The following is a 25648-nucleotide window of genomic DNA, read 5'->3' on the forward strand; positions in this document are numbered from 1 at the left end:
TCGGTAATATCGTAGGTGTCCTTTTTTGATAGTGAGAGCGCTTTTGGTGTATCTTGTTGTCTGTATAGATTTCTCTTTCTTCGTACAATATGTTGCATGAAAGTGTTCACAACTGCCTGCATATAAAAATTGAATCAGACGGACGGCGACACTCCACTAAACAAATCTTACATTTCAACGCACAACTGCAACAAAAACACGAAATAACATTTAATCCTTAGCAAAAGTGCTAGACAAAGAACTACAAAGAAACTTAAACAAAATATTTTGGCCAAAGTTGAGGGCCTCCGTAGGGTTAATCACCGGACTTAATTGGTTGATCTGACACACATACACACAAAAAAGAAAAAAAAAACGATATATACGCTGCCATTAGTGTATATAATGTTTGTCGGAGCCACAACTACTATCACACATAAAGCGGTCATTGAATACTTCTTAAAATCTGAAGGTGTTGCTTTATATGTCGAAGATTTAGTACAGAAAAAAATAGATTGGTTCCATAATCTGCAAATTATCACAGGGAAACAAAAAAAATTTGGAGATCCGCTGCAATTTGAGGATCTATGTTAAGTGTTTTCTGCGCTGGTTCCTTTCCTATGATAGTTATCGGTGGCCACAATTATTCCATGACCGGGGTAGTTGGAGAAGTATGGGAAAGGCCTTTGCCCTGCATTGGGCGTAACGAGGCTGATGATGATGATCGGTGGTGTTGACACCGAAAGTCTGCTTGCTTCAACGTTTAATGTAACACAAGCGTGGTGAGATGTTAAAGGCATACGGACACAAAATTTGAACATTTTGCAATAATACAGAAAATGCGTCCTCGGTGTGCGAGTACACCGAGAACAAGTAGTCACTTCGCTCATTTTTCAGCGGATGGCCTTATTTTTGGCGTTTTTTTGAGCGCGCGCAACGCCGCCCGGCCCAAGCGAGTTGCAAGGCGTGACGTCACGAAACCCCCGTCGGATAGCCAGCCCGGCGACCACGGTCATGCGAGGCGCGCCGCCGCCGCAATCGCGAGCATGGATTCGGGTTCTGGTGCCTCTACCAGCGATGAGTACACGTCTGCAGTCGAGGACCGTTTCAACTTGGCAAGAAATATAACCGCTTACGGTTGCGAGCCTTCCGCGTCAAGCGGCGAAGAAGAGCAGGCGGCCTTGAACGTGCCGGTCAGGCAGTCAGGGCCAGCAACATGGTAATTGCTTTTTCTAGTAAGCTTATAGTGCTGCAGCAGCAGTTTGTAAAGTTATGTTATGTAGGATTCAAAATGCCTAGTTTCGTGACCTGCGTTGAGGCAGAAAAGGAGCTATTACGGTTGAATCGTAGGTTGCGTAGCTCGTCGCTTTGTGCTTACCTACGCTGTCGGCTTTCGATCGCTGCACACTTCGTTTTTACGCGACGAGGCACGGCATGTGTAGAATTTTCCAGCCGGTTCATAGCCCTGTGTTTATGGCTACATTCACATTCGCGCCATTAGAAGCCATATACTGGTTGAACTCGTTGAGATGGGCGGCTGCGCTAGGGACCCGTCGACCAGATCACTTAGCTACATCGATTCTGTGGACATAGACAAAGGAAAGTCTTTTACTGCGACATTTACTAGGGAAATGCTGCGCGAACAACCAAGTCATGAAACCCGACGCATGATTATGCAGAGACCTATGGAAATCCGTAATTTTTTGCTTGAGGTTGAAAAGCAACGTGTGAAACGGCAATGTAGATAAATGTGCTGCGCATTTTAGATTACTACACATGTATGCTGTTGTGTGGCGTTCATTCACTGGCTGTGTTTTGTGTATTTGATCAATTAAAAGAGCGCTCGTATTCTGTCGTTCAATATTAGACGCAGCGAGAGTGTACACAACATGACTATTTTGTTTTGTGATAAACACATGCATCCGCAGGGTAAACAATTTCTGTCACAAGCCGAGAATATCTGTTCTTTCAACAGGCACTCCTGCTGTCACCGCTGCGGCTACATGCCTACAGAAAGAGAGAGGGTCTGTTGCCAGAACAACAAAAGTTGGCGAACACAGCTAACAGTTACGAATGCATCACTAAGCACCCGCTCTTTGAATTGTATTGCCTCAACAGGGGGAGCCTTTTGAGCGGCATGCCAAGGCTTTTGAACACAGCCGGACTGGTCGCATAAGCGTCGTCGACGAAGTTGTCCGCGCAAATGAAGCCATTTTTTAGAAGTCTCCTTGCTGGGTGTGGTGGCTGACAGGAACGTATGCAAAGTTCACGCACCTTCTTGTCTCTGGGAAATGTGCGCGACGGCGTGTCACGACCGATAATGCTGTTATAAAAGCCGTGGGTGCAGTGTTGTCTGGGAATTTTCTTCCGTCAAGTTGAATGCTTCAATACCGATCGATGACCGTGCGAAAACGCTTGTAAGATGCACCGCCTGCATGGAGCGCTGACGCGGATAATGTTTCACACAGACCACGTGCGAACATAGCCGACGGCGATAAACAAGCACTGCAAGGCACTGACACTCCGGAAAGACTGCGCCGGCTGTGGCTGACCTCGGCCGCGCGCGCGCGGGCACGCGGGGGTATCATGACGTCAAGTTTCAGCTCCTCCCGGCGGCCGCTTGGAGGCAACGCGCAACAGAAAATCGCAAAAGAAAGGTGTTTCTCGTTCTTTTTTTTTAAGCAGCTTGTTGTATTTGTCATTTTTAACAGTTCAACTTTTGTTCTGACGCAGAAAACCACCCACCAATTTTTGTGTCCGTATCCCTTTAAACGTTACCTTGCGTGCACCACTGCTTAGTGTCTGCGTAACACAGAGAACACACAAGGAGAGGTGTTTGTACGATGTATTTTGTTGCGCCACACTTCACAACTTGAGAAGTTTCAGTATTGCAACTGCTTCACATGGCACATCTTATCGTGGCAGGAGTATTAAAAGCAAATACGATTAGGTGGCTGTGCGTGCCAAAAGAAACCTCCGTGGGATTACGAAGCGCGTTGTAGTAGCGTATGCTGCTTTATGTTTGACACCATGACGTTCTCAAGCGTGTCCCAAAACATAAGTGCACGTGCGTATTCGATTCCGCCCCGTCGTAATGCGGCTGCCGCGCTCGGGATGAAGTCGGCGACCTCCAACAAGGCGACAGTCACCATGCTACCGCAGTGGGCAGAGAAACGTTCGTTTGGTGGTCCACCGCTTCAGTAGTGTCCCCTGCACTCTGCGGTGTGCTTTAATTATTGCAGGGCTGCTTCTGCACGACCTGCGTATTTTGCCATCTTTACATATATGCGTATTGTTTATTTTTTGTAAATAGCAATACCGTATTGAGCCGTGCCTTGTACCTATGCTTATTCTGTGTCCCCGAAACCGCTGTGGTATATTAGTAAGGTTAGCCTTGCCTTCAAACGTCACCCCCCTTCCTCGCATGTAAAGTCCCTCTTCTCCGCCCTCCTGTAGGCAGTTCTTTCGACGTGCCCTCTGGTCTCGCACCTTAGCGCCAAGGGAAGCGGTGCAGTTTCTGCAATGTTTATGTTTGGGGCTGGGGGGTCACGGATAATTACAGCTGTCACAAGGTAAATTTGACGAGGCCAGGGAGCTCCAGAAGACATTGAGCACATTCGATGCGTGGGGTCCAAACGAGTTTCTCGCGTCGCCTTTTATGCGAAGCATATTACGAGAGCTCAACCCAGCTCCTCAGGCGCGGCGGTGTCGCCATGAAACCACGTGACACCGTGACGTCACGACAGAGGAGAAGTGGCTTTGGCTCAACTCTTGCAAGACGGGCTGGGTGGGAATCGAACCAGGGTCTCCGGAATGTGGGACGGAGACGCTACCACTGAGCCACGAGTACGATGCTTCAAAGCGGTACAAAAGCGCCTCTAGTGAATGCGGTGTTGCCTTAGAAACGAGCTGTTTCTAAGGCGTGCGTCTCTTGCTCAGGCGCACATTTCGTTGCCGCGCCGAACGCTGCTTTGCTCGACGCTCACCGCGTCCAATGCGGGGTGCGTAGTCGCTGCCCTGTAGCCCATTGTCTTACACCCCTTGGCGGGTCGACGGGAACGCTGTCGCGTTCCACTCTTGAAGCCGAAGCGGTAATGCATGAGTTGTTTCTTCGTCTAGCCGAACCAAATATAGCCAAGCAACAGCAGTTCACCAGGCTAAACAGTGTTTCAACAACTAAAATAAAGGCTAGTATGCTTCGCATCCTGGGCTTAACCTTACCTAAGCCACAGCCATTTTTATTGTATGACACGCTCTTTTCATATTGGCACGCTTTGAACCACCCCCCAACACGGTGTGCCAGAGAGCAGCAGCCGCAGGAGTGCGAAGTTAAAAAGAAGAGGGAAGGAAAGCACCGCTTAAAAAACAATTATGTGAAAACCTATCCTACGTAGAACGTTGATTACGTTTATGCGATAAGCTTTGCGAAAGTTGTGAGAGGGAATTACAACCGATGAAGCCATTTACCTAGGCAGGCGTGCATTGAAGGCTTGACTCCAGACCCACTGCGACACGTATTGGCACCGCCGCGAAGTGCAGGCGTAAATACTTTCAAATATCGCAGAGAAATCAATTAACGTCGTTAGCGTTCGACGGTGAGGCTGCATTGTACGGAACAGGAACGTACGGTCAATTTTTACCGTCTTCCCTGCAGGGCACACACGTGTTCGTACTTGGGTTTCCATGTAGAGCGTTCGTCATCTCCGCGCAGCAATACCATCCCCAATTTTAAAACTTTTTTACCAGAAAGTACTGCGTCTAGCGCGATGTTTCTTGACAAGTCTTCGGCACGATAGTTGACTTTCACGCCATTGTTAAGCAGCTTTCTATAAAATGTTGGTTGCGGCTATAATCTTTTCGACGGCACTTGCAAATGTGTTGTGTTGCGACTCGAGTCATAATGGAAACGCTGCGCAGAAATCGCAGTCAAGGCTGAATATTCAAGGCAATCGCCATGACACTACAATATATTAAAGGCAGGATGGATTCACAACATTTTAACACCTTTTGATAAAGGGTGGTCTTATAGATCGCAACATAAATGAGAGCGAGATAAGAGGAGCATAGGTTTTTAGCCCTGAACAAGGAAAAACGATTTAAGTAATAGTTTGTTTAAATTCCGAAGGAACTAAAAAAATGGACGCGAATGAAAGAAAGCCTTATATATTGCTCTCCAGAAATTAGTTTTCTTGAATATAAAATTTGATAGAGCTTTATAGAGCACGGAATTGGAGTTAGGGTTGAACGGTACAGACGATCCACAGTTGAAGATTTGAGATAGGGAGCCGCCACAGGTGGCGGTATACTAAAGCAATGTATTAGCTGCCGTCGAATAAAAGTAATGGGAGCCTATTTGACAAGAAATAGGCCGGCTTATTGACATATACGCTTTGAATATAAATATCTGGCTTTTTTTCCAAATCAATGGAATTGCATGTCGCTTTCAAGGTCAGTGACCTGAGCGCGTCGCCTTTGCGTCGACGGAGGCGAGGCAGAAAGGGGAGTGGAGAGGGAAAGTTTGGAAGGGTAGCCCTCGCCTCTCTCAGATGAGGCAGGCGCTCAGTTGGCTGCTGACGTCGCTGCCGATCGGACGCTGCCGAGCACGTTGTCCGCGACCACACCGTCTAGGTACCGCTGTAAGTTGCAGAATGAGTTTCGACAAATGCCTTAACGTCACTGCTCTTCTCTCGCAGGCGACAGAAAAGATCCAGGAAATCGAAAACGGTGACAAGTCAGTAAGCCTGCACCGTCGTGTGTTGCTTGAGCAATTGCTCAACGAATGGGCCTGGCTAGACGACTCTGACAGCAGCAGCTCCAGCGACGACGAGGACAGCGATGGTGGTGACGGCGGGCCACCTGTACCCGTCGTCCTTGCCTGCGGCGGGAAGCGTGGCAGAGACGATTGCGACAGTCAGGACAAACATTCATCGCAGGAGAATTCTAGGGATGAAGAAGGTGTATTGCCCAATTTTGCAGACGGAGAGCCTGGACCCTCCAAGCACCCTAGAGTGGACGAGGAAGAGTGCTGTGATTGCAGCCCAGGGCCTAGCGGTGACCAGGAAAATTACATCTCACCGCAGCTCGAAGACGAGCATGACTCTTACCGAATGAAAGTTGCGCCGTTCCCAGACTGGCTGGACAGTGATGGCGGGGTGTGTGAGGAGCCAGTGCAGGACCCGGATCTGTCATTTCTTGATATTTAGTGTGTTATTTATGCATTTTACCCCCTTGTCATGCTTTTAGTGTATCAATAAACAGCGCTGCGTTAGACATTTTACCGTCACCAGCAGCAAATGTTTCGTGTAAGTGTACAATAATGTGAGTGAATTGTGGGTAATATCGTAGGTGTCTGTTCTTTATAGAGAGAGCGCTTTTGGTGTATGTTGTCTGTATAGCTTTCTCTTTCGTCGTACAATATGTTGCATGAAAGTGTTCACAACTGCCTGTATATGAAAATCGAATCAGACGGATGGCGACACTCCATTAAACAAATCATATAGACCGTTTTTTTGTAGGCGCCGCCATATTGCGAACGCAGTGGCGCCGCCTATGAGCAGTGCCATACTGGCTTGGGTGAAAGCGGTCTTTGGCATGGCAGGTATACGCTCGGCGATAGGTTCTGGCGTTTGTTTTCGCGGTCGTGCGGTCTGTTTAGTATGACGTACGTCTTCTATGTGATAAACGGTTCTGTGAGACGTGCTGAAGTGGTTTAAGGCGTCATGGCCGGAATTTTCGCTGGCGCTGAGGTGGACGGAACACGCAGCGTGATGTGTGCGAGCATATTTGAGCCTACAATCAGCCTCGGAGATCAATTGTGTATTTCCGAATGTTCCAATCATTTATGCGACCTATTGCAATATTATCCTCCATTTCTCAGCTGCGGTTTAGGAGCCATGAATATTACGCGACAATCGTAACAGCGTGGGTACCGTTCTGCTACGATAGGAGCTGTGCCGTTATACTTTGACAAGCGTTCAAACTGTCCGCTGCAGGTTACATTGCGTGACTACTTGGTTGGATGGATGAAGTTTCCACCCATGAATAAAATAGTTTTGGCTAGTTATAGCAGCGTACCTTACAGTCTGAATTAAGCTTGTCCAGCAAAGCGACCGTTTACGAACTGCGCGAGCGTCCTAAGCAGTAGTAGGTGCTGGATACAGATATCTTTGTTCTATATAGCGCATGGTCCAAGCATACGGTATCAGCGGTCATATATTTATAAACGTTGTGCTGCGTTAGCCCGTTTTCGCTTGCTTTTTAGAGAAAGAGGATGATAACCGAATTTTCTTTTCGGTTGTGTTCGTTCAGTTCTCTACGACGCACTCACACGTATTACGGAAATTTGGCGCTAAAAATAGCCATCGCATTGTTTTTATGCGAACCCTCTCATATATTATGGTTGTATACAGGCTAAAAAGGCAATGCCGAAGCACACAGCTTATATATGCATCGCGCTGGCTCACCAACCGCAGTGATCGCTGTGTTGAGCACCGCCATAGGCCCCATGCAGCTAGGCTAGCGTAGAGATATGATAATTTCAAGCATACTAGACGTGAAATGCGTGAGAACAACGTTAGTGTATCACAAATATTTGATAGCGCCTGCGACTCAGATGTTTCGTGGTGGCCTTAGGATGGCCGTGCACGAGCGTGCGCTCTTATGTTTTATGTTTTACTGGCTGCGCCAATCGATCAGACAGTGAGCTGATTTACTATTTAATGCTGGTAATACAGAGACGCCGGTTTTCTTTGTTGAATTAAAATCGATATAAGCAAAATAGTAAACAACACATACACGCAAGGCGACTGATAATGCGCGTACACCGCAGCTGATTATGCGAGTCACATTTTTGCGCCCCCAAGACATATTTCTGCCTAAAGTAGTTACCGATGCACCGAAAGGCTTCCCTGACGACCTTTTATGAACGGACACGGCATAAATTTCACAGAGTACGATCTAAAACATCAAGAAATCGTTCCGCAGCACGCGACAGCAATACTTTCAAGCAGCGCCGCGCCGGATCGCCCAAGCCAGAGAGGAGGAAAGGCTCTCCGCGAGCCCTGTCCTCCTCGGCCGATGAAACGGTCTATATTTACACGCAGAATTGCAACAAAAACACGAAATAACATTAGAGAGTTCTAGTGTAGGGGACGCAAGGCGTTGGGTCCCCTAGTGCTTGGGTGCGTTTGAGTACGCAAGCAGAAGCACGTTGTACGCTAGCGGCCCCAAACGCACGCCGCTGTGAGGTCGCATGCGCTCGCAGCGCCATGAACGTCTGATCTTTGCTGCGTTATCATTTTTTAAAACATGAATTCAAGCATATGAAGTAAAGCACTTAAAACTATTCTTATTAAAAGCAGTTAATAGAGAGGTTTACAGTATCCGGTAATCGGGCAAAAGCAGGTTGGGGCGGAGCCATGAACTAGGGTGGCCTGCATGGTGCTGCCACCTGGTGGCGCAATGCTCAAACACACAAAAACAGCTAATATTGCAGTAAGCAGGTGTATTTTACTTTTCTGGGGGTATAAATTTTTGGCAGTAACACAGTTACGCCAGTGCCGACAATTTACACCAGCAGCGAAGCAGAATAGACTTGGTTACAGCAATATTAGCTGCTGTTGTCAATTTGAGCTTTGCGCTGCGAGGTAGGTGCACCATGCAGACCATCCCCGTTTATGGCTCCGCCCCAACTGCGCTTCTCCAAATACCAGACACGCTAAACCTATCTAATAAACAAAAAACGACGCCTGTCGACACTTGGCGAAAGATTTATTAGATTATCTACCCGCTAGCTACTAGTAGGTTCTCCTACACCGCAAGAGTCACGTGGGTAATGTGACCACTTAGGGGCAGCGATGATTTTGGCCGGCCAAACAACCCAAGGATGCAATTAGACGTAGCAGTCTGCGCATGCGCAGTGCCGTCGGCCCTAGTTCTTGCGTACGCAAGCCGCTTGCGTCCCCTATACTAAAACTGTATATTTACTAATTAGCAAAAATGCTACACAAAGAACTACAAAGAAACTTATAACAAATTATTTTGGCGAAAGTTGAGGGCCTCCTTAGGGCTAATCACCTGACTTAATCGGTCGATCGGACACAGCTACACTCACAAAAAAGCAAAAAAAAAAATTAAAGGAACGAAAGATACGCTGCCATTAGGTGTATCTAATGTTTGTCGGAGCCACAACTGCTACTATCACGCATAAGGCGGTCATTTAATACTTCTGAAAATCTGAAGGTGTTGCTTTCTATGCCGAAAATTTAGTACAGAAAAAAAGATGCGCTCCATAATCTGCAAATTATGACGAGGAAACAAAAAAAAATTGGAGATCCGCTGCAATGTGAGGATCTATATTAAGTGAAGCTTCTGCGCTGGTTGCTTTCCTATGATAGTTATCGGTGTCCACAATCAGCACATGACCGGGGTAGTTGGAGAAGTATGGGAAAGGCCTTTGCCCTGCATTGGGCGTAACGAGGCTGATGAATATGATCGGTGGTGTTCACCCCGAAAGTCTGCTTGCTTCAACGTTTAATGTAACACAAGCGTAGTGAGACGTTAAACGTTACCTTGCGTGCACCATTGCTTAGTGTCTGCGTAGTACAGGGAACATGCAAGGAGAGGTGTTTGTACGATGAATTTTGTTGCGCCACACTTCACAACTTTAGAAGTTTCAGTATTGCAACTGCCTCACATGGCACATCGTATCGTGGCAGAAGTAATTAACGCAAATTTGATTAGGTGGCTGTGCGTGCCAAAACTTCCGTCGGATTACGAAGCACGTTGTAGTAGCGTACGCTGTTTGGCACCATGGTGTTCTAAAACATGTTCCAAACGATAAGTGCACGCGCGTTTTCGATTCTGCCCCGTTGAAATGGGGCTGGCGCGGTCAGGATGAAGTCGGTGACCTCTAACAAGGCGGCAGTCACCATGCTACGGCAGTGGGCAGAGAAACGTTCATTTGGCGGTCGACCACTTCAGTAGAGTCCCCTGCACTATGCGGTGTCGTTTAGTTATTGCAGGGCTGCTTCTGCACGACCTGCGTAATTTGCCATCTTTACATATCTGCGTATTGTTTATTTTTTGTAAATAGCAATACCGTATTGATCCGTACTTTGAACTTATGTTATTATGTGTCCCCGAAACTGCTGTGGTATATTAGTAAGGTTAGCCTTGACTCCAAACGTCACCCCCCTTCCTCTCATGTAAGGTCCCTCTTCTCCGCCCTCCTCTAGGCAGTTGTGTCGACGTCCCCTCTGGTCTCGCACCTTAGCGCCAAGGGAAGTGGTGCAGTTTCTGCAATGCTTATATTTGGGGTTGGGGGGTCACGGATAATTACAGCTGTCACAAGATAAATTCGACGAGGCCAGGGAGCTCCAGAAGACATTGAGCACATTCGATGCGTGGGGTCCAAACGAGTTTCTTGCGTCGCCTTTATTGTATGACACGCTCTTTTCATATTGGCACGCTTTGAACCACCCCCCAACACGGTGTGCCAGAGAGCAGCAGCCGCAGGAGTGCGAAGTTAAAAAGAAGAGGGAAGGAAAGCACCGCTTAAAAAACAATTATGTGAAAACCTATCCCATGTAGAACGTTGATTACGTTTATGCGATAAGCTTTGCGAAAGTTGTGAGAGGGAATTACAACCGACGAAGCCTTTTACCTAGGAAGGCGTGCATTGAAGGCTTGACTCCAGATCCACAGCGACACGTATTGGCACCGCCGAGAAGTGCAGGCGTAAATACTTTAAAATATCGCAAAGATATCAATTAACGTCGTTAGCGTTCGACGGTGAGGCTGCATTGTACTGAACGTGAACCTACGGTCAATTTTTACCGTCTTCCCTGCAGGGCGCACACGTGTTCGTACTTGGGTTTCCATGTAGAGCGTTCGTCATCTCCGCGCAGCTATATTGTCGCCAATTTTAATACTTTTTTACCAGAAAGTACTGCGTCTAGCGCGATGTTTCTTGACAAGTCTTCGGCACGATAGTAGACTTTCACGCCATTGTTAAGCAGCTTTCTATAAAATGTTGGCTGCGGCTATAATCTTTTCGACGGCCACGTACAAATGTGTTGTGTTGCGACTCGAGTCATAATGGAAACGCTGCGCAGAATTCGCAGTCAAGGCTGAATATTCAAGGCAATCGCCATGACACTACCATATATTAAAGGCAGGATGGATTCACAACATTTTAACACCTTTTGATAAAGGGTGGTCTTATAGATCGCAACATAAATGAGAGCGAGATAAGAGGAGCATAGGTTTTTAGCCCTGAACAAGGAAAAACGATTTAAGTAATATTTTGGGTAAATTCCGAAGGAAAAAGAAAAATGGACGCGAATGAAAGAAAGCCTTATGTATTGCTCTCCAAAAAATTACTTTTCTCGAATATAAAATTTGATAGAGCTTTATAGAGCACGTAATTGGAGTTAGGGTTGCACGGTACAGACGATCCACAGTTGAAGATTTGAGATAGGGAGCCGCCACAGCTGGCGGTATACTAAAGCAAAGTCGGCGACCTCTAACAAGGCGACAGTCACCATGCTACCGCAGTGGGCAGAGAAACGTTCATTTGGCGGTGCACCGCTTCAGTAGTGTCCCCTGTACTATGCGGTGTGCTTTAGTTATTGCAGGGCTGCTTCTGCACGACCTGCGTAATTTTCCATCTTTACATATCTGGCTAATGTTAGTTTTTTGTAAATAGCAATTCCGTATGGAGCCGTGCCTTGTACCTGTGCTTATTCTGTGTCCCCGAAACCGCTGTGGTATATTAGTAAGGTTAGCCTTGCCTTCAAACGTCCCCCCCTCCTCGCATGTAAAGTCCCTCTTCTCCGCCCTCCTCTAGGCAGTTCTATCGACGTCCCCTCTTGTCTCGCAGCTTAGCGCCAAGGGAAGTGGTGCAGGTTCTGCAATGCTTATTTTTGCGGCTGGGGGGTCACGGATAATTACAGCTGTCACAAGGTCAATTTGACGAGGCCAGGGAGCTCCTGAAGATATTGAGCACATTCGATACGTTGGGTCCAAACGAGTTTCTCGCGTCGCCTTTATTGTATGACAGGCTTTTGTCATAGTGGCACACTTTGAACCACCTCCCAACACGGTGTGCCAGGGAGCAGCAGCCACAGGAGTGCGAAGTTTAAAAGAAGAGGAAAGGAAAGCACAGCTTTAAAAAACAATTATGTGAAAACCTATCCCACGTAGAACGTTGATTACGTTTATGCGATAGGCTTTGCGAAAGTTGTGAGAGGGAATTGCAACCGACGAAGCCTTTTACCTAGGAAGGCGTGCATTCAACCCAGGCGGCACGTCAGGTTGGGCCAACGTTCGAAACATATTGGCACTTCTTGGCCCAATGTCGGCGTAAGATTAAGAGCGTGGTTCCAATATTGGCAGTGCCATTCTGATTCCTGGCCCAATGATGGCCTAAGGCTAACAGCGTGGCGCCAATATTGGCTGTGCCATTCTGATAGAGATCCAACGTTGGCCCACATTACACAGTCAGTATACAATATTGGCTGTGCCATTCTGATGGAGATCCAATGTTGGCCCAGTTTACACAGTCAGTAAACAAAATTGGCACATCCGTTCAACAAGGCGGGTATTATTGGACCGACTTTCCTATGGATTTGCCATTATGGGTTACTAGTTGGTTATCTTTGGAGGACATTGGCCCGTAATAAGCCAATTTTCGCCTTGTCGGCTTTTAGTGCTCTACGACTTGCTGAGATTGAACAACGTGTTTTGAAAACTAACGCACTGATCACAGGCACACTGCGCAGGAACGAGAAATATGTTCTCCCATGTCAACTCCATGAATGGTACACCGCCATTATTGCACTTCTCCTTTACCGAAATGCGCCCCCTAAAGAGAAAAGCCAGTGTACCGCGTAGCAAGCAGGGGAAGTCGCATAAATTTAGCCGCTGCTTTATAGATCGTGAATAAGAACTTGAACTTTCCATAAGAAGCAACGGTATTGAGAATTTGCCTGCGCATCGTATGTTTTGCATGTACGCTCGTCGGCTTTAGTGGGTCAGGATTCTGAGGAGAATTGAGAATTACAGTGCCTCAGAGCTGATGAAACCATTTTATATTGCATCGAGATGGAACGCATATGTATTAGTGAAACTATTGTTTGTTTGTTTAGCATGCATGGTATGTTGCGGCGATATAATCATCATGCTCCTATTATAATATATTTGTTTGTTCGTGCATGTGTAGTAAGCTCCTTGTATGAATGCCCCTGACAGAAAAAACAATTAATTGCATGTTTTGGCATTTGCGTGTCAACAACCTCTTCTTTGCCTTTAGTAGGCACGGCGCATTCCGGATTTCTTTTTTCGGCCTAGCTTTCCATCCTTCAGCCCCCCCCCCCCTTGCCTCTCCCCCACTGCTATGCTATGAGTCAGCGTTCAGACAGCCATAAGCTGCTGTGTCGAATTTTGTGCTCTCGGAAGCATCGGGGAAAGCGGTGGGGTCACTATTGTCCTTGTCACCCTCCGTCGCTGTCACCCCAAAATGCGGTCAGGCTAGGTCCAGCGGGGGAAAGTGGCGTTTACGCCGTATTCTTCGTTCACCCTTTCCTTTCACTCTTTCCTTCTATGCGTCGCTAGCACGCCGACTGGGTGCAACACCGCCTGAGTGCTTGCCGTCTTGTCCGTTCTTGCCAGCGCACTCCTCTCGTGAAAAATGCTCGCTTGCGGTCGTCATTCGTACTTAGAAGCCTACATCTTGAAATACGCAGCAATGTGGCCACGAATTTTTGTGAGTGTTAGGGCACATTCACACCGGCGACTTGAGGAGGTCGCGCGACCAAGTTGGTCGCTTTGCGACCAGTCGCAAATGGTCGCAAACGGTCGCCTTTCTCGAAAAGCGACCATTTTGGGCGAGTCGCTCTCTGCGCGATTTTTCAGTAGCGCGACCGTGGTCTTAAAACTGATAAACCAATCAGCGGCGCACCGGAAGTGATCTTTCGTGTGTCTACATCCGGCCGCCTCCGGCGTCGCATTCAAATTCCGCGTAGATTCCGAGAGTTCTCGCTGAGAACGATAATCTCCGGGATTGCGACTTGCGGGTCGCGCTCAGCCGGGCTTGCCGGTGTGAGCATCAGTCGCCTTCGGTCGCTTTTTGATTGCGAGTCGCAAATGGTCGCGCGACCTCCTCAAGTCGCCGGTGTGAATGTGCCCTTAGAATTAATATAGGCGAAACAACAATTAGAAAAAAAGTCGGCGCCCGTGGCCACCGTCTTCGATGCGGGATGAACTCGGATACAAAGAAGCATGGATCTTACAATGGTGAGTGCATTTGTTTTGCGCATGTTATAAGTTTTATAAGGAGCAATATCACTCAAGCTATATCACCCAAGCAATATCACGCGGTATATATATTACTGAAACAGGCCTGGCTAATGTAGAGTGCCTGTAATTAAATAGCTCTTTTTATTTGCAGCTTTTGAATAGTGCCTGGAGTAGAACCACGTGTAAATCTCTGAATTTCACCCGAATTCCAGGACTATGATTTTATCAAGCCACGCGCGCGGCCTGATCCTGCTAGTGATACCGAGGAACCACGCTTCTTCTCACTGTTATAGGTCAAGCATCATTTCCAGCTGACAGTATTTCTTTCTTTTCGTATAATAGATCCCTCTTTTACTAGTGTTTCCTGACGGAACTTCTCGGTTTCCACATTAAAAATTTCGCACGAAGGCCGCATTGTGTCTACACAGTCTGAAACTAGGCTTTTTGTGCTGCAGCAGATTTTGCTGCAATTTTTTAATTATAAAGTGCTACGCTGACTTTGTGGGGGCGGTAAACAAAGCGGACGGATCCTGCGCATTTTATGTCTTTTCTAAATATTACGTTACGCCTTGTACAAGGTATGCCATATATGTCGAAATATTAAGAAGTGTTACTTGACAAATCTGTTGCAAGAAAGTTTCTTGATTCACCCCTTCGAACTCTCTGCTCAGACTTATAATATTGTTGCAGTATGGCGATTTTCAAATGAAAACGCTCCCACATACATTTGTCATACCAACATCTCTGATAATGTTTCTTTTTATTTTACAGTGCAAGCATTTCCTCCAAGTAATGGTCAAGTCGCTATGGGATATGGTAGCAATATCAACGAAACCACAACGTTATCGTGGTCCTCGGGGGTCTGATGAGCCCGCTGTCATCCAAGCACTGACAAACCTGCCTACCGACGTAAGCTCCCTGCCCTGAAACCTCTGGGCAGCCCACCGTCCTCGGCACCTAGCCCAATTCCTATCCTGAGGGCAGTGCCTATAAATAAACTGTTTAAAGAGAACCGAGCGTCACCCATCTAGGTCGACAGAAAATGCCTGTTTGTGAAAATTTATTCGCAAATAAACTGTCATAAACGTCAATTTCAGTATTCTTTTATTATATTTGCAAGCATATATGACTTTTGCTTCTTGACATCTTTTTGTCGAGCTTTCCTAGCTACTATGGAGGGAGACGGTAAGGGGACAATTGCTACAAAAAATGCCGCTAGCAAAAGGTTTGCGGTAAGAATGTGTGCGTGCTCTAAAGCCAGCATAGCTAGAATATTCGTCATGCAAAGGCATTGGCTCAAAGCTGGCATTAATAATGGCAAGGATATGGCTCAACACTGGTTCTACGCTGGCAGCACGATGGGTGCTGCATTGGCATAACATTGGTCCAAGCTTGGCTTTAACGCTGGTCCTACGATGGCTGCTGCATTGGCATAACATTTGTCCAATCTTGGCTTTAACGCTGGTCCTACGCTGGCAGCACAATGGCTGCTGCATTGGCGTAACATTGGTCCAATCTTGGCTTTAACGCTGGGCCAGCATTGGATTGGGTTGCACTTTGCCAATATGCCAACATTGGTCCAACATTGGTACCAATTTCTGCCAGCATTGGGCCATGGCTGAACCAATGCGGGTGTGCTGCCTGGGAAGGCTTGACTCCAGACCAACTGCGACACGTATTGGCACAGCCGCGAAGTGCAGGCGTAAATACTTTAAAATATCGCAGAGAAATCAATTAATGTCGTTAGCGTTCGACGGTGAGGCTGCATTGTAAAGAATGTGAAGGCACGGTCAATTTTTACCGTCTTCCCTGCAGGGCACACACGCGTTCATACTTGGGTTTCCATGTAGAGCGTTCGCCATCTCCGCGCAGCAATTATCAACCCCGATTTTAACACTTTTTACCTGAAAGTACCTCGTTCAGCGCGATGTTTCTCGACAAGTCTTCTGCACGATAGTGGGCATTCACGCCATTGTTAGGCTGCTATCTATAAAATGTTGGCTGCGGCTATAATCTTTCCGACGGCCACATGCAAATCGGTTGTGTTGCGACTCGAGTCATAATATAAACGCGGCGCAGAAATCGCACTCGCGGGTGAATATTCAAGGCAATCGCCACGACACTACAAAATATGAAAGGCAGGATGGCTTCACAACATTTTAACGCCTTTTGATAAAGGATAGTCTTAAAGATAGCAACATAAATGAGAGCGAGATAAGAGGAGCATAGGTTTTTAGCTCTGAACAAAGAAAAACGATTTAAGTAATATTTTCTTTAAATTCCGAAGGAACAAAAAAAAATGGACGCGAATGAAAGAAAGCCTTATATATTGCTCTCCAGAAATTAGTTTTCTTGAATATAAAATTTGGTAGAACTTTATAGAGTACGGAATTGGAGTTAGGGTTGCACCGTACAGACGATCCACAGTTGGAGACTTGAGATAGGAGCCGCCACAAGTGGTGGTATACTAAAGCAATGTATTAGCTGCCGTCGAATAAAAGTAATCGGAGCCTATTTGACAAGATATATGCCGGCTTATTGAAATAATCCCTTTGAATATAAATATCTGGCTTTTTTCCCCAAATCAATGGAATTGCATGTCGCTTTCAAGGTCAGTGACCTGAGCGCGTCGCCTTCGCCTCGACGGAGGCGAGGCAGAAAGGGGAGTGGAGAGGGAAAGTTTTCAAGGGTAGCCCTCGCCTCTCTCAGATGAGGCAGGCGGTCAGTTGGCTGCTGACGTCGCTACCGATCGGACGCTGCCGAGCACGCTGACCGCGACGACACCGTATTGGTAACGCAGTAAGTTGCAGTATGAGTTTCGACAAATGCCTTAACGTCACTGCTCTTCTCTCGCAGGCGGCGGAGAAGATCCGGGAATTCGAGAATGGCGAGAAGTCGGTAAGCCTGCACCGTCGCGTGTTGCTGGAGCAATTGCTGAACAAATGGGCCTGGCTTGATGACTCTGACAGCAGCAGCTCTAGCGACGACGAAGACAGCGATGATGGCGACGGCGGGCCTCCTGTACCGGTCGTTCCTGCCTCAGGCGTGAAGCATGGGCGAGATGATTGCGACGGTGAGGACAAAGATTCATCGAAGCAGAACTCTGGGTATCAAGAAGGTGTCTTGGCTAATTTTGATGACAGAGAACCTGGACCCTCCAAGCGCCGGAGAGTGGACAACGAAGAGTGTGTGGATTGCCGTCCAGGGCCTAGCGGTGACCAGGAAAATTACACCTCGCCGCAGCTCGAAGACGAGCATGACTCTTACCGGATGAAAGTTGCGCCGTTCCCAGACTGGCTGGACAGTGATGGCGGGGTGTGTGAGGAGCCGGTGCAGGAACCGGATCTGTCATTTCTTGATATTTAGTGTGTTGCTTATGCATTATTCACCCTTGTCATGCTTTTAGTGTATCAATAAACAGCGCTGCGTTACACATTTTACCGTCGCCAGCAGCAAATGTTTCGTGTATGTGTACAATAATGTGAGTGAATTGTCGGTAATATCGTAGGTGTCCTTTTTTGATAGTGAGAGCGCTTTTGGTGTATCTTGTTGTCTGTATAGATTTCTCTTTCTTCGTACAATATGTTGCATGAAAGCGTTAACAACTGCCTGCATATAAAAATCGAATCAGACGGACGGCGACACTCCACTAAACAAATCTTATATTTCAACGCACAACTGCAACAAAAACAGGAATTAACATTTAATCGTTAGCAAAAGTGCTAGACAAAGAACTACAAAGAAACTTAAACAAAATATTTTGGCCAAAGTTGAGGGCCTCCGTAGGGTTAATCACCTGACTTAATCGGTTGAGCTGACACACATACACACAAAAAAGCAAAAAAAAAACGATAGATAGGCTGCCATTAGGTGTATAAAATATTTGTCGGAGCCACAACTACTATCACAAATAAAGCGGTCATTGAATACTTCTTAAAATCTGAAGGTGTTGCTTTATATGTCGAAGATATAGTACAGAAAAAAAAATAGACTGCTTCCATAATCTGCAAATAATGACAGGGAAGCAAAAAAATTTTGGAGATCCGCTGCAATTTGAGGATCTATGTTAAGTGGTTTCTGTGCTGGTTCCCTTCCTATGATAGTTATCGGTGGCCACAATTATTACATGACCTGGGTAGTTGGAGAAGTATGGGAAAGGCTTTTGCCCTGCATTGGGCGTAACGAGGCTGATGATGATGATCGGTGGTGTTGACACCGAAAGACTGCTTGCTTCAACGTTTAATGTAACAAAAGCGTGGTGAGATGTTAAATGTTACCTTGCGTGCACCACTGCTTAGGAGAGGTGTTTGTACGAAGCATTTTGTTGCACCACACTTCACAACTTGAGAAGTTTAAGTATTGCAACTGCTTCACATGGCACATCGTATCGTGGCGGGAGTATTAAAAGCAAATACGATTAGGTGGCTGTGCATGCCAAAAAAAACCTCCCTCGGATTACGAAGCACGTTGTAGTAGCGTATGCTGTTTCATGTTTGACAACATGATGTTCTAAAACGTGTCCCAAAACATAAGTGCACGTGCGTTTTCGATTCCGCCCCGTCGTAATGCGGCTGCCGCGCTCGGGATGAAGTCCGCGACCTCTAACAAGGCGACAGTCACCATGCTACCGCAGTGGGCAGAGAAACGTTCATTTGGCGGTGCACCGCTTCAGTAGTGTCCCCTGTACTCTGCGGTGTGCTTTAGTTATTGCAGGGCTGCTTCTGCACGACCTGCGTAATTTTCCATCTTTACATATCTGGCTAATGTTAGTTTTTTGTAAATAGCAATTCCGTATGGAGCCGTGCCTTGTACCTATGCTTATTCTGTGTCCCCGAAACCGCTGTGGTATATTAGTAAGGTTAGCCTTGCCTTCAACCGTCACCCCCCCTCCTCGCATGTAAAGTCCCTCTTCTCCGCGCTCCTCTAGGCAGTTCTATCGACGTCCCCTCTTGTCTCGCAGCTTAGCGCCAAGGGAAGCGGTGCAGGTTATGCAATGTTTATATTTGCGGCTGGGGGGTCACGGATAATTACAGCTGTCAAAAGGTCAATTTGACGAGGCCAGGGAGCTCCTGAAGATATTGAGCACATTGGATGCGTTGGGTCCAAACAAGTTTATCGCGTCGCCTTTATTGTGTGAAAGGCTCTTGTCATATTGGCACGCTTTGAACCACCTCCCAACACGGTGTGCCAGGGAGCAGCAGCCACAGGAGTGCGAAGTTTAAAAGAAGAGGAAAGGAAAGCACAGCTTTAAAAAACAATTATGTGAAAACCTATGCCACGTAGAACGTTGATTACGTCTATGCGATAGGCTTTGCGAAAGTTGTGAGAGGGAATTGCAACCGACGAAGCCTTTTACCTAGGAAGGCGTGCATTCGAGGCTTGACTCCAGACCAACTGCGACACGTATTGGCACAGCCGCGAAGTGCAGGCGTAAATAGCTTAAAATATCGCAGAGAAATCATTTACCGTCGTTAGCGTTCGACGTTGAGGCTGCATTGTGAAGAATGTGAAGGCACGGTCAATTTTTACCGTCTTCCCTGCAAGGCACACACGTGTTCGTACTTAGGTTTCCATGTAGAGCGTTCGCCATCTCCGCGCAGCAATTATCACCCCCGATTTTAACACTTTTTACCAGAAACTACCTCGTTCAGCGCGATGTTTCTCGACAAGTCTTCTGCACGATAGTGGCCATTCACGCCATTGTTAGGCTGCTTTCTATAAAATGTTGGCTGCGGCTATAACCTTTTCGACGGCCACGTGCAAATCGGTTGTGTTGCGACTCGAGAGAGAGATAAGATAATGCAGAGAAAGGCAGGGAGGTTAACCAGAGGTAGTTCCGGATAGATAGATAGATTATGGGGTTTTACGTGCCAAAACCACTTTCTGATTATGAGGCGCGCCGTAGTGGAGGACTCCGGAAATTTCGACCACCTGGGGTTCTTTAACAGAGGTAGTTCCAGTTGGCTACCCTGCGCAGGGGGACGGGTTAAAGGGGATAAAAAGAGAAACATAGCGGAAGAGGAAGATAGAAAGAAAGAGAGACAAGCACGAACAAAGCGCGTAGAGTAAAGAGCGGTAGGGGGCGGCATTCTTAGAGTCTTTCGTGAAGCCCCGTAGACCGCAGGAACCTTAATAACGCGAGTAAAGCCTTCAACGCGGATGTTTTTTTCGGAGCATTGACCTAAAGCTTTTAGTTCTGATAGTGGACGATTGTCCAACTGGTCCAGTACTCTGCACATCACTTGTCTCTGAGCACTATAACGCGGGCAGACACAGATAATATGTGCGAGCGTCTCGTCAATGTTGCATGTGTCACACGTGGGGCTGTTGGCCATTCCAATGAGGAAAGCATATGAGTTAGTAAAGGCAACGCCTAGCCACAGACGGTAGAGCATGGTCTGTTCACGTCGTGGTAACCCAGGCGGGAGGTGCATCCGTATGTCCGGAGACAACGAATGCAACCGACACATGGTGAAAACATTTGAGTCCCACAGGGGCAAAGTACAGTCACGGGACATCAATCGCAGCCCAGCCGCGGCGTCTGTTCGCGAAAGCGGAATGAAGACTCGTTAACCACTTTCATGCGCAGATCGGGCGGCTTCGTCGGCGTGGTCATTCCCGCTGATGTTACAATGTCCTGGAAGCCACTGAAAGATTATGTTATGTCCCTTTTCATGGCTTTGATGATATATGTGCCGAATTTCTGAGGCCAGTTGTTCACTGGGTCCGTGGCGCATTGGGCTTCCTATACACAGAAGGGCTGCCTTGGAGTCACTTAAGACTGTCCATTGTTGCGGTGGCTTCTGCTTAATGAAATCAAGTACAGCACGAAGCGCCGCGAGTTCTGCACCCGTCGACGTGGTCGCACATGAAGTTCTTACTTTGATTTCCTCAGATGTTGCAGGGATGACGACTGCAGCAGCAGAGCTGTTCAGTTTTACTGAACCATCTGTGTACACATGTTGCTGGAATCTGTGCACGTTGTGAATGTGCTCCAAGGTTGCTTGTTTCAAAGCTTGCAGTGGCGCTCCAGCTTTCTTTCTGATTCCTGGAATTGTCAGTTGCACTTGCGGCCGGTGCAGACACCACAATGGATCTGATAATCGTGTAGCGGCCGTAAATTCTGATGGCAAGTAGGACTGATGTCTTACAATAGTTTTTGACAAAAGTTGAAAGTGGCCTCTTTGCTGGCAAGCAAGCAAGATGGTGGGAGGGAATCCGAGTCATGTGTCGGATGTGTGCTCTCAGGACATCTGTATCCATGTAAACGGTCAAAGGAGCGTCTCTGGCTATGGCCACTGTCGCAATCGATGACGTAGTTTTGGGGAGACCGAGACAAGTCCTGAGGGCTTGGGCTCGAACGCTTTGGAGCTGGCGGATATTCGTAGTGCAAGTATTTCCTAGTACAGGTAAGTTGTACCGCAGCAAGCCCAAAAACAGTGCTTTATATAGTTGCAACATTGACGGTACTGTTGCGCCCCATGACTTACCGCCGAGAAACGCAAGAAGGTCCACAATGGCGGCCAAACGCTTTGTCATGTACGAGATGTGAGGGCTCCAAGACAAGTCTCTATCAATGATGACGCCAAGAAATCGGTGCGTTCGTCTATATCGTATAACTTGGTCATTAATCCGCAATGCATACGGGGCCATCGCTTTCCGAGTAAAAGAAACGAGTGCACATTTCTCAGCGGAAAGCTCCAGGCCTTGTCTTCTTAGATATGTTGACACAGCTGTTGAGGCTTTCTGAAGTCGTGCGCGGACTTGTTGCGACTCGAGTCATAATGGAAACGCGGCGCAGAAATCGCACTCACGGCTGAATATTCAAGGCAATCGCCATGACACTACAAAATATGAAAGGCAGGATGGCTTCACAACATTTTAACGCCTTTTGATAAAGGATAGTCTTAAAGATAGCAACATAAATGAGAGCGAGATAAGAGGAGCATAGGTTTTTAGCTCTGAACAAGGAAAAACGATTTAAGTAATATTTTGTTGAAATTCCGAAGGAACTAAAAAAAATGGACGCGAATTAAAGAAAGCCTTATATATTGCTCTCGAGAAATTAGTTTTCTTGAATATAAAATTTGGTAGAACATTATAGAGTACGGAATTGGAGTTAGGGTTGCACCGTACAGACGATCCACAGTTGAAGACTTGAGGTAGGAGCCGCCACAAGTGGTGGTATACTAAAGCAATGTATTAGCTGCCGTCGAATAAAAGTAATGAGAGCCTATTTGACAAGAAATATGCCGGCTTATTGACATAATCCCTTTGAATATAAATATCTGTCTTTTTTTCCCAAATCAATGGGATTGCATGTCGCTTTCAAGGTCAGTTACCTGAGCGCGTCGCCTTCGCCTCGACGGAGGCGAGGCAGAAAGGGGAGTGGAGAGGGAAAGTTTTGAAGGGTACTCCTCGCCTCTTTCAGATGAGGCAGGCGGTCAGTTGGCTGCTGACGTCGCTACCGATCGGACGCTGCCGAGCACGCTGCCCGCGACGACACCGTATTGGTAACGCTGTAAGTTGCAGTATGAGTTTCGACAAATGCCTTAACGTCACTGCTCTTCTCTCGCAGGCGGCGGAGAAGATCCGGGAACTCGAGAATGGCGAGAAGTCGGTAAGCCTGCACCGTCGCGTGTTGCTGGAGCAATTGCTGAACAAATGGGCCTGGCTTGATGACTCTGACAGCAGCAGCTCCAGCGACGACGAAGACAGCGATGATGGCGACGGCGGGCCTCCTGTACCGGTCGTCCCTGCCTCAGGCGTGAAGCGTGGGCGAGATGATTGCGACGGTGAGGACAAAGATTCATCGAAGCAGAACTCTGGGTATCAAGAAGGCGTCTTGGCTAATTTTGATGACGGAGAACCTGGAACCTCCAAGCGCCGGAGAGTGGACGAGGAAGAGTGCTGGGATTGCCGTCCAGGGTCTAGCGGTGACCAGGAAAATTACACCTCGCCGCAGCTCGAAAACGAGCATGACTCTTACCGAATGAAAGTTGCGCCGTTCCGAGACTGGCTGGACAGTGATGGCGGGGTGTGTGAGGAGCCGGTGCAGGAACCGGATCTGTCATTTCTTGATATTTAGTGTGTTGTTTATGCATTTTACCCCCTTGTCATGCTTTTAGTTAGTTAGGTAAATGGGGTTTAATGGCGCAAAAGCGGCTGAGGCTATGCTGCGCCAAACACGAGGTGTTTTTAAAATCAAGTTTATGCAGGAAAAGGCTTTGTTAATCTATATTTTATGTAAAAATCCAGTGTCGTGTAGAAATTTACGGAGGTCACATAATGGGACTAGCGGATCATCACCTAAAATTAGAGCAGGGTGTAAAGGTATGTGTAGTGGATATAATTTGTGCAAAAGTGTTCGTCTATGTGTTTCAGTCTGCGTACATGTGAGTAATATGTGCATAACTGTTAGTGGCTGTTGACATTTCTCGCATGTTGGTGTGTCTTCTTTCGTAAGTAAGTAATTGTGTGTGAGGTGTGTGTGCCCAATGCGTAGTCGGCATAAAACTACTTCGATGAACCGCTCCTGATGATAGCATGACTTCCACTCGCCAAGTATGGGTTTCGTGAGATGTAGCTTGTTGTCGGCACAAAGGTCCCATTCGCGTTGCCATTTTACCGTTAAGGCTTTTCTAATTGCACGGATGCTATCTTTGTATGGGAGTGTTGTGTTTGTGATGTCTTTGTGCGCTGCCATCAATGCATATCTATCAGCTTCTTCGTTACCCGGTATCCCAACATGGCTTGGGACCCAGCAGAAACGAATTGACCTCCCGTATTCGTTAAGTACCACCATGTTTAAAATATCTCCCATCAAGGGTTCACACTCAGATTTAAAATTTAGAGCCTTTAGTGTGCTTAAAGAATCTGTGTATATGACTGCATTTTTGTGTTTCTCAGCGATAATCTTTTTTACAACAAGCCCTATAGCGAAAACTTCGGCCGTGAAGACAGAGGCGTGTTGTGGCGATCGAATACTTGTTCCCCAATTTTCCGTTACGGCGCCCACTCCCACGTGATCTTTTGTTTTAGAGCCATCAGTGTAATATTGCATGTTATTTTGATATTTGTCCTGAAGTGCACGGAATTCTTGTGTAATGTGTTCGTGTGGGGTGTCTTTCTTCTTTAAATGAGTCAATGTCCAGTCGCACAACTGTGTGAAATCGTACCACGGGGCCAGCCGTTGTGGTTTCTTGGCAACCTGGAGGACTTCGTGGGGGAATGTCATAATCCCGAACATATTCCTCATATCGCAGGAGAAGTGGTTTAATCGTGTTTGGTTTATTTGTATAGTGTAGGCGTGAGTTGCATTGTGTGAGTATATTGTAGCACATGTGTTGTGGTGATGACTGAATTCTTAGTACGTAGGAAAAAAGTGAGTAATGATCTACGCTGATGTAATGAGGGTTCATTACACTCAACATATAAACTTTGCACAGGTGACGTTCTGTAGGCGCCACTTGCCAGTCGCAGTCCAAGGTTATGTACTGGATCAAGTCGCTTGATGTATGACTGTCTGGCTGAACCGTAAACCACGGAGCCGTAGTCTAAAATGCTGCGCACAAGAGACCGGTAAACTCGTAAAAGGCACGTTCGGTCGGAACCCCAGTGTTTATGGGACAAAACTTTAAGGATATTTAGAGCTTTATTTGCTTTAATCTTTAGTGCTTTTATGTGAGTTTGGAAATTAAGTTTGCTGTCAAAGGTTACTCCTAAAAACTTATGATCTTGTTTCACCGGCAATATGGTGTCGTTCAATTTTAGGACTGGATCGCTGTTTAGTCCTCGTTTCTGAGAGAACAAAACAGTAACTGTTTTCTGTGTGGAGAAGCGGAAACCATTTTTTGTTAGCCCATTGTGTAAGTTTATTTATTGTTATTTGAAGCTGTCTTTCACAGGTTGGCAATCTTGAGGCGCGGCAAGCTACTTGGAGATCGTCTACGTAAACAGAGTGCATAAGAGATGATGGTATAATCTTATTAATTGAATTCATCTTTACTATAAACAGCGTCGTGCTGAGAACACAGCCTTGCGGAACGCCATTTTCTTGTGTAAATGCATTAGAATGAACTGAACCCAGACGTACCTGAAATGTTCTGTTAGACATAAAATCAGCTAGGCAATTGCATTTTACCGCGGATGCCGAGGTAAGCCAAGTCTCTTAAAATTCCATATCTCCATGTGGTATCATAGGCTTTTTCTAAATCGAAGAAAACTGCAAGACAGTGTTGTTTGTGTAAAAATGCATGTCGAATTTCATGTTCAAGACGGACAAGATGATCGGTGGTTGAACAACCCTTTTTATATCCACACTGATGGGGGTCTGTGAGGTTCCTTGATTCTAAAATAAATGAGAGTCTTA

The 25648-nt window shown here is 46.8% G+C and overlaps 1 protein-coding gene across 1 annotated transcript in view; it reads left to right on the forward strand.

The window, feature by feature from the left end:
- Nucleotides 1-1025: 1025 nt before the first annotated feature.
- LOC135910149 (dentin sialophosphoprotein-like) overlaps nucleotides 1026-25648 on the forward strand; it is a 59345-nt gene continuing 34722 nt past the window's right edge. The window contains exons 1-4 of the mRNA XM_070521011.1: nucleotides 1026-1172; nucleotides 5673-6131; nucleotides 17134-17592; nucleotides 22856-23314. Coding sequence (XP_070377112.1) covers nucleotides 1026-1172; nucleotides 5673-6131; nucleotides 17134-17592; nucleotides 22856-23314 — 1524 coding nt within the window. The remainder of the gene's footprint in view (nucleotides 1173-5672; nucleotides 6132-17133; nucleotides 17593-22855; nucleotides 23315-25648) is intronic.

This window comes from Dermacentor albipictus, chromosome 6 (genome assembly GCF_038994185.2).
Source record: "Dermacentor albipictus isolate Rhodes 1998 colony chromosome 6, USDA_Dalb.pri_finalv2, whole genome shotgun sequence".
NCBI lineage: Eukaryota > Metazoa > Arthropoda > Arachnida > Ixodida > Ixodidae > Dermacentor > Dermacentor albipictus.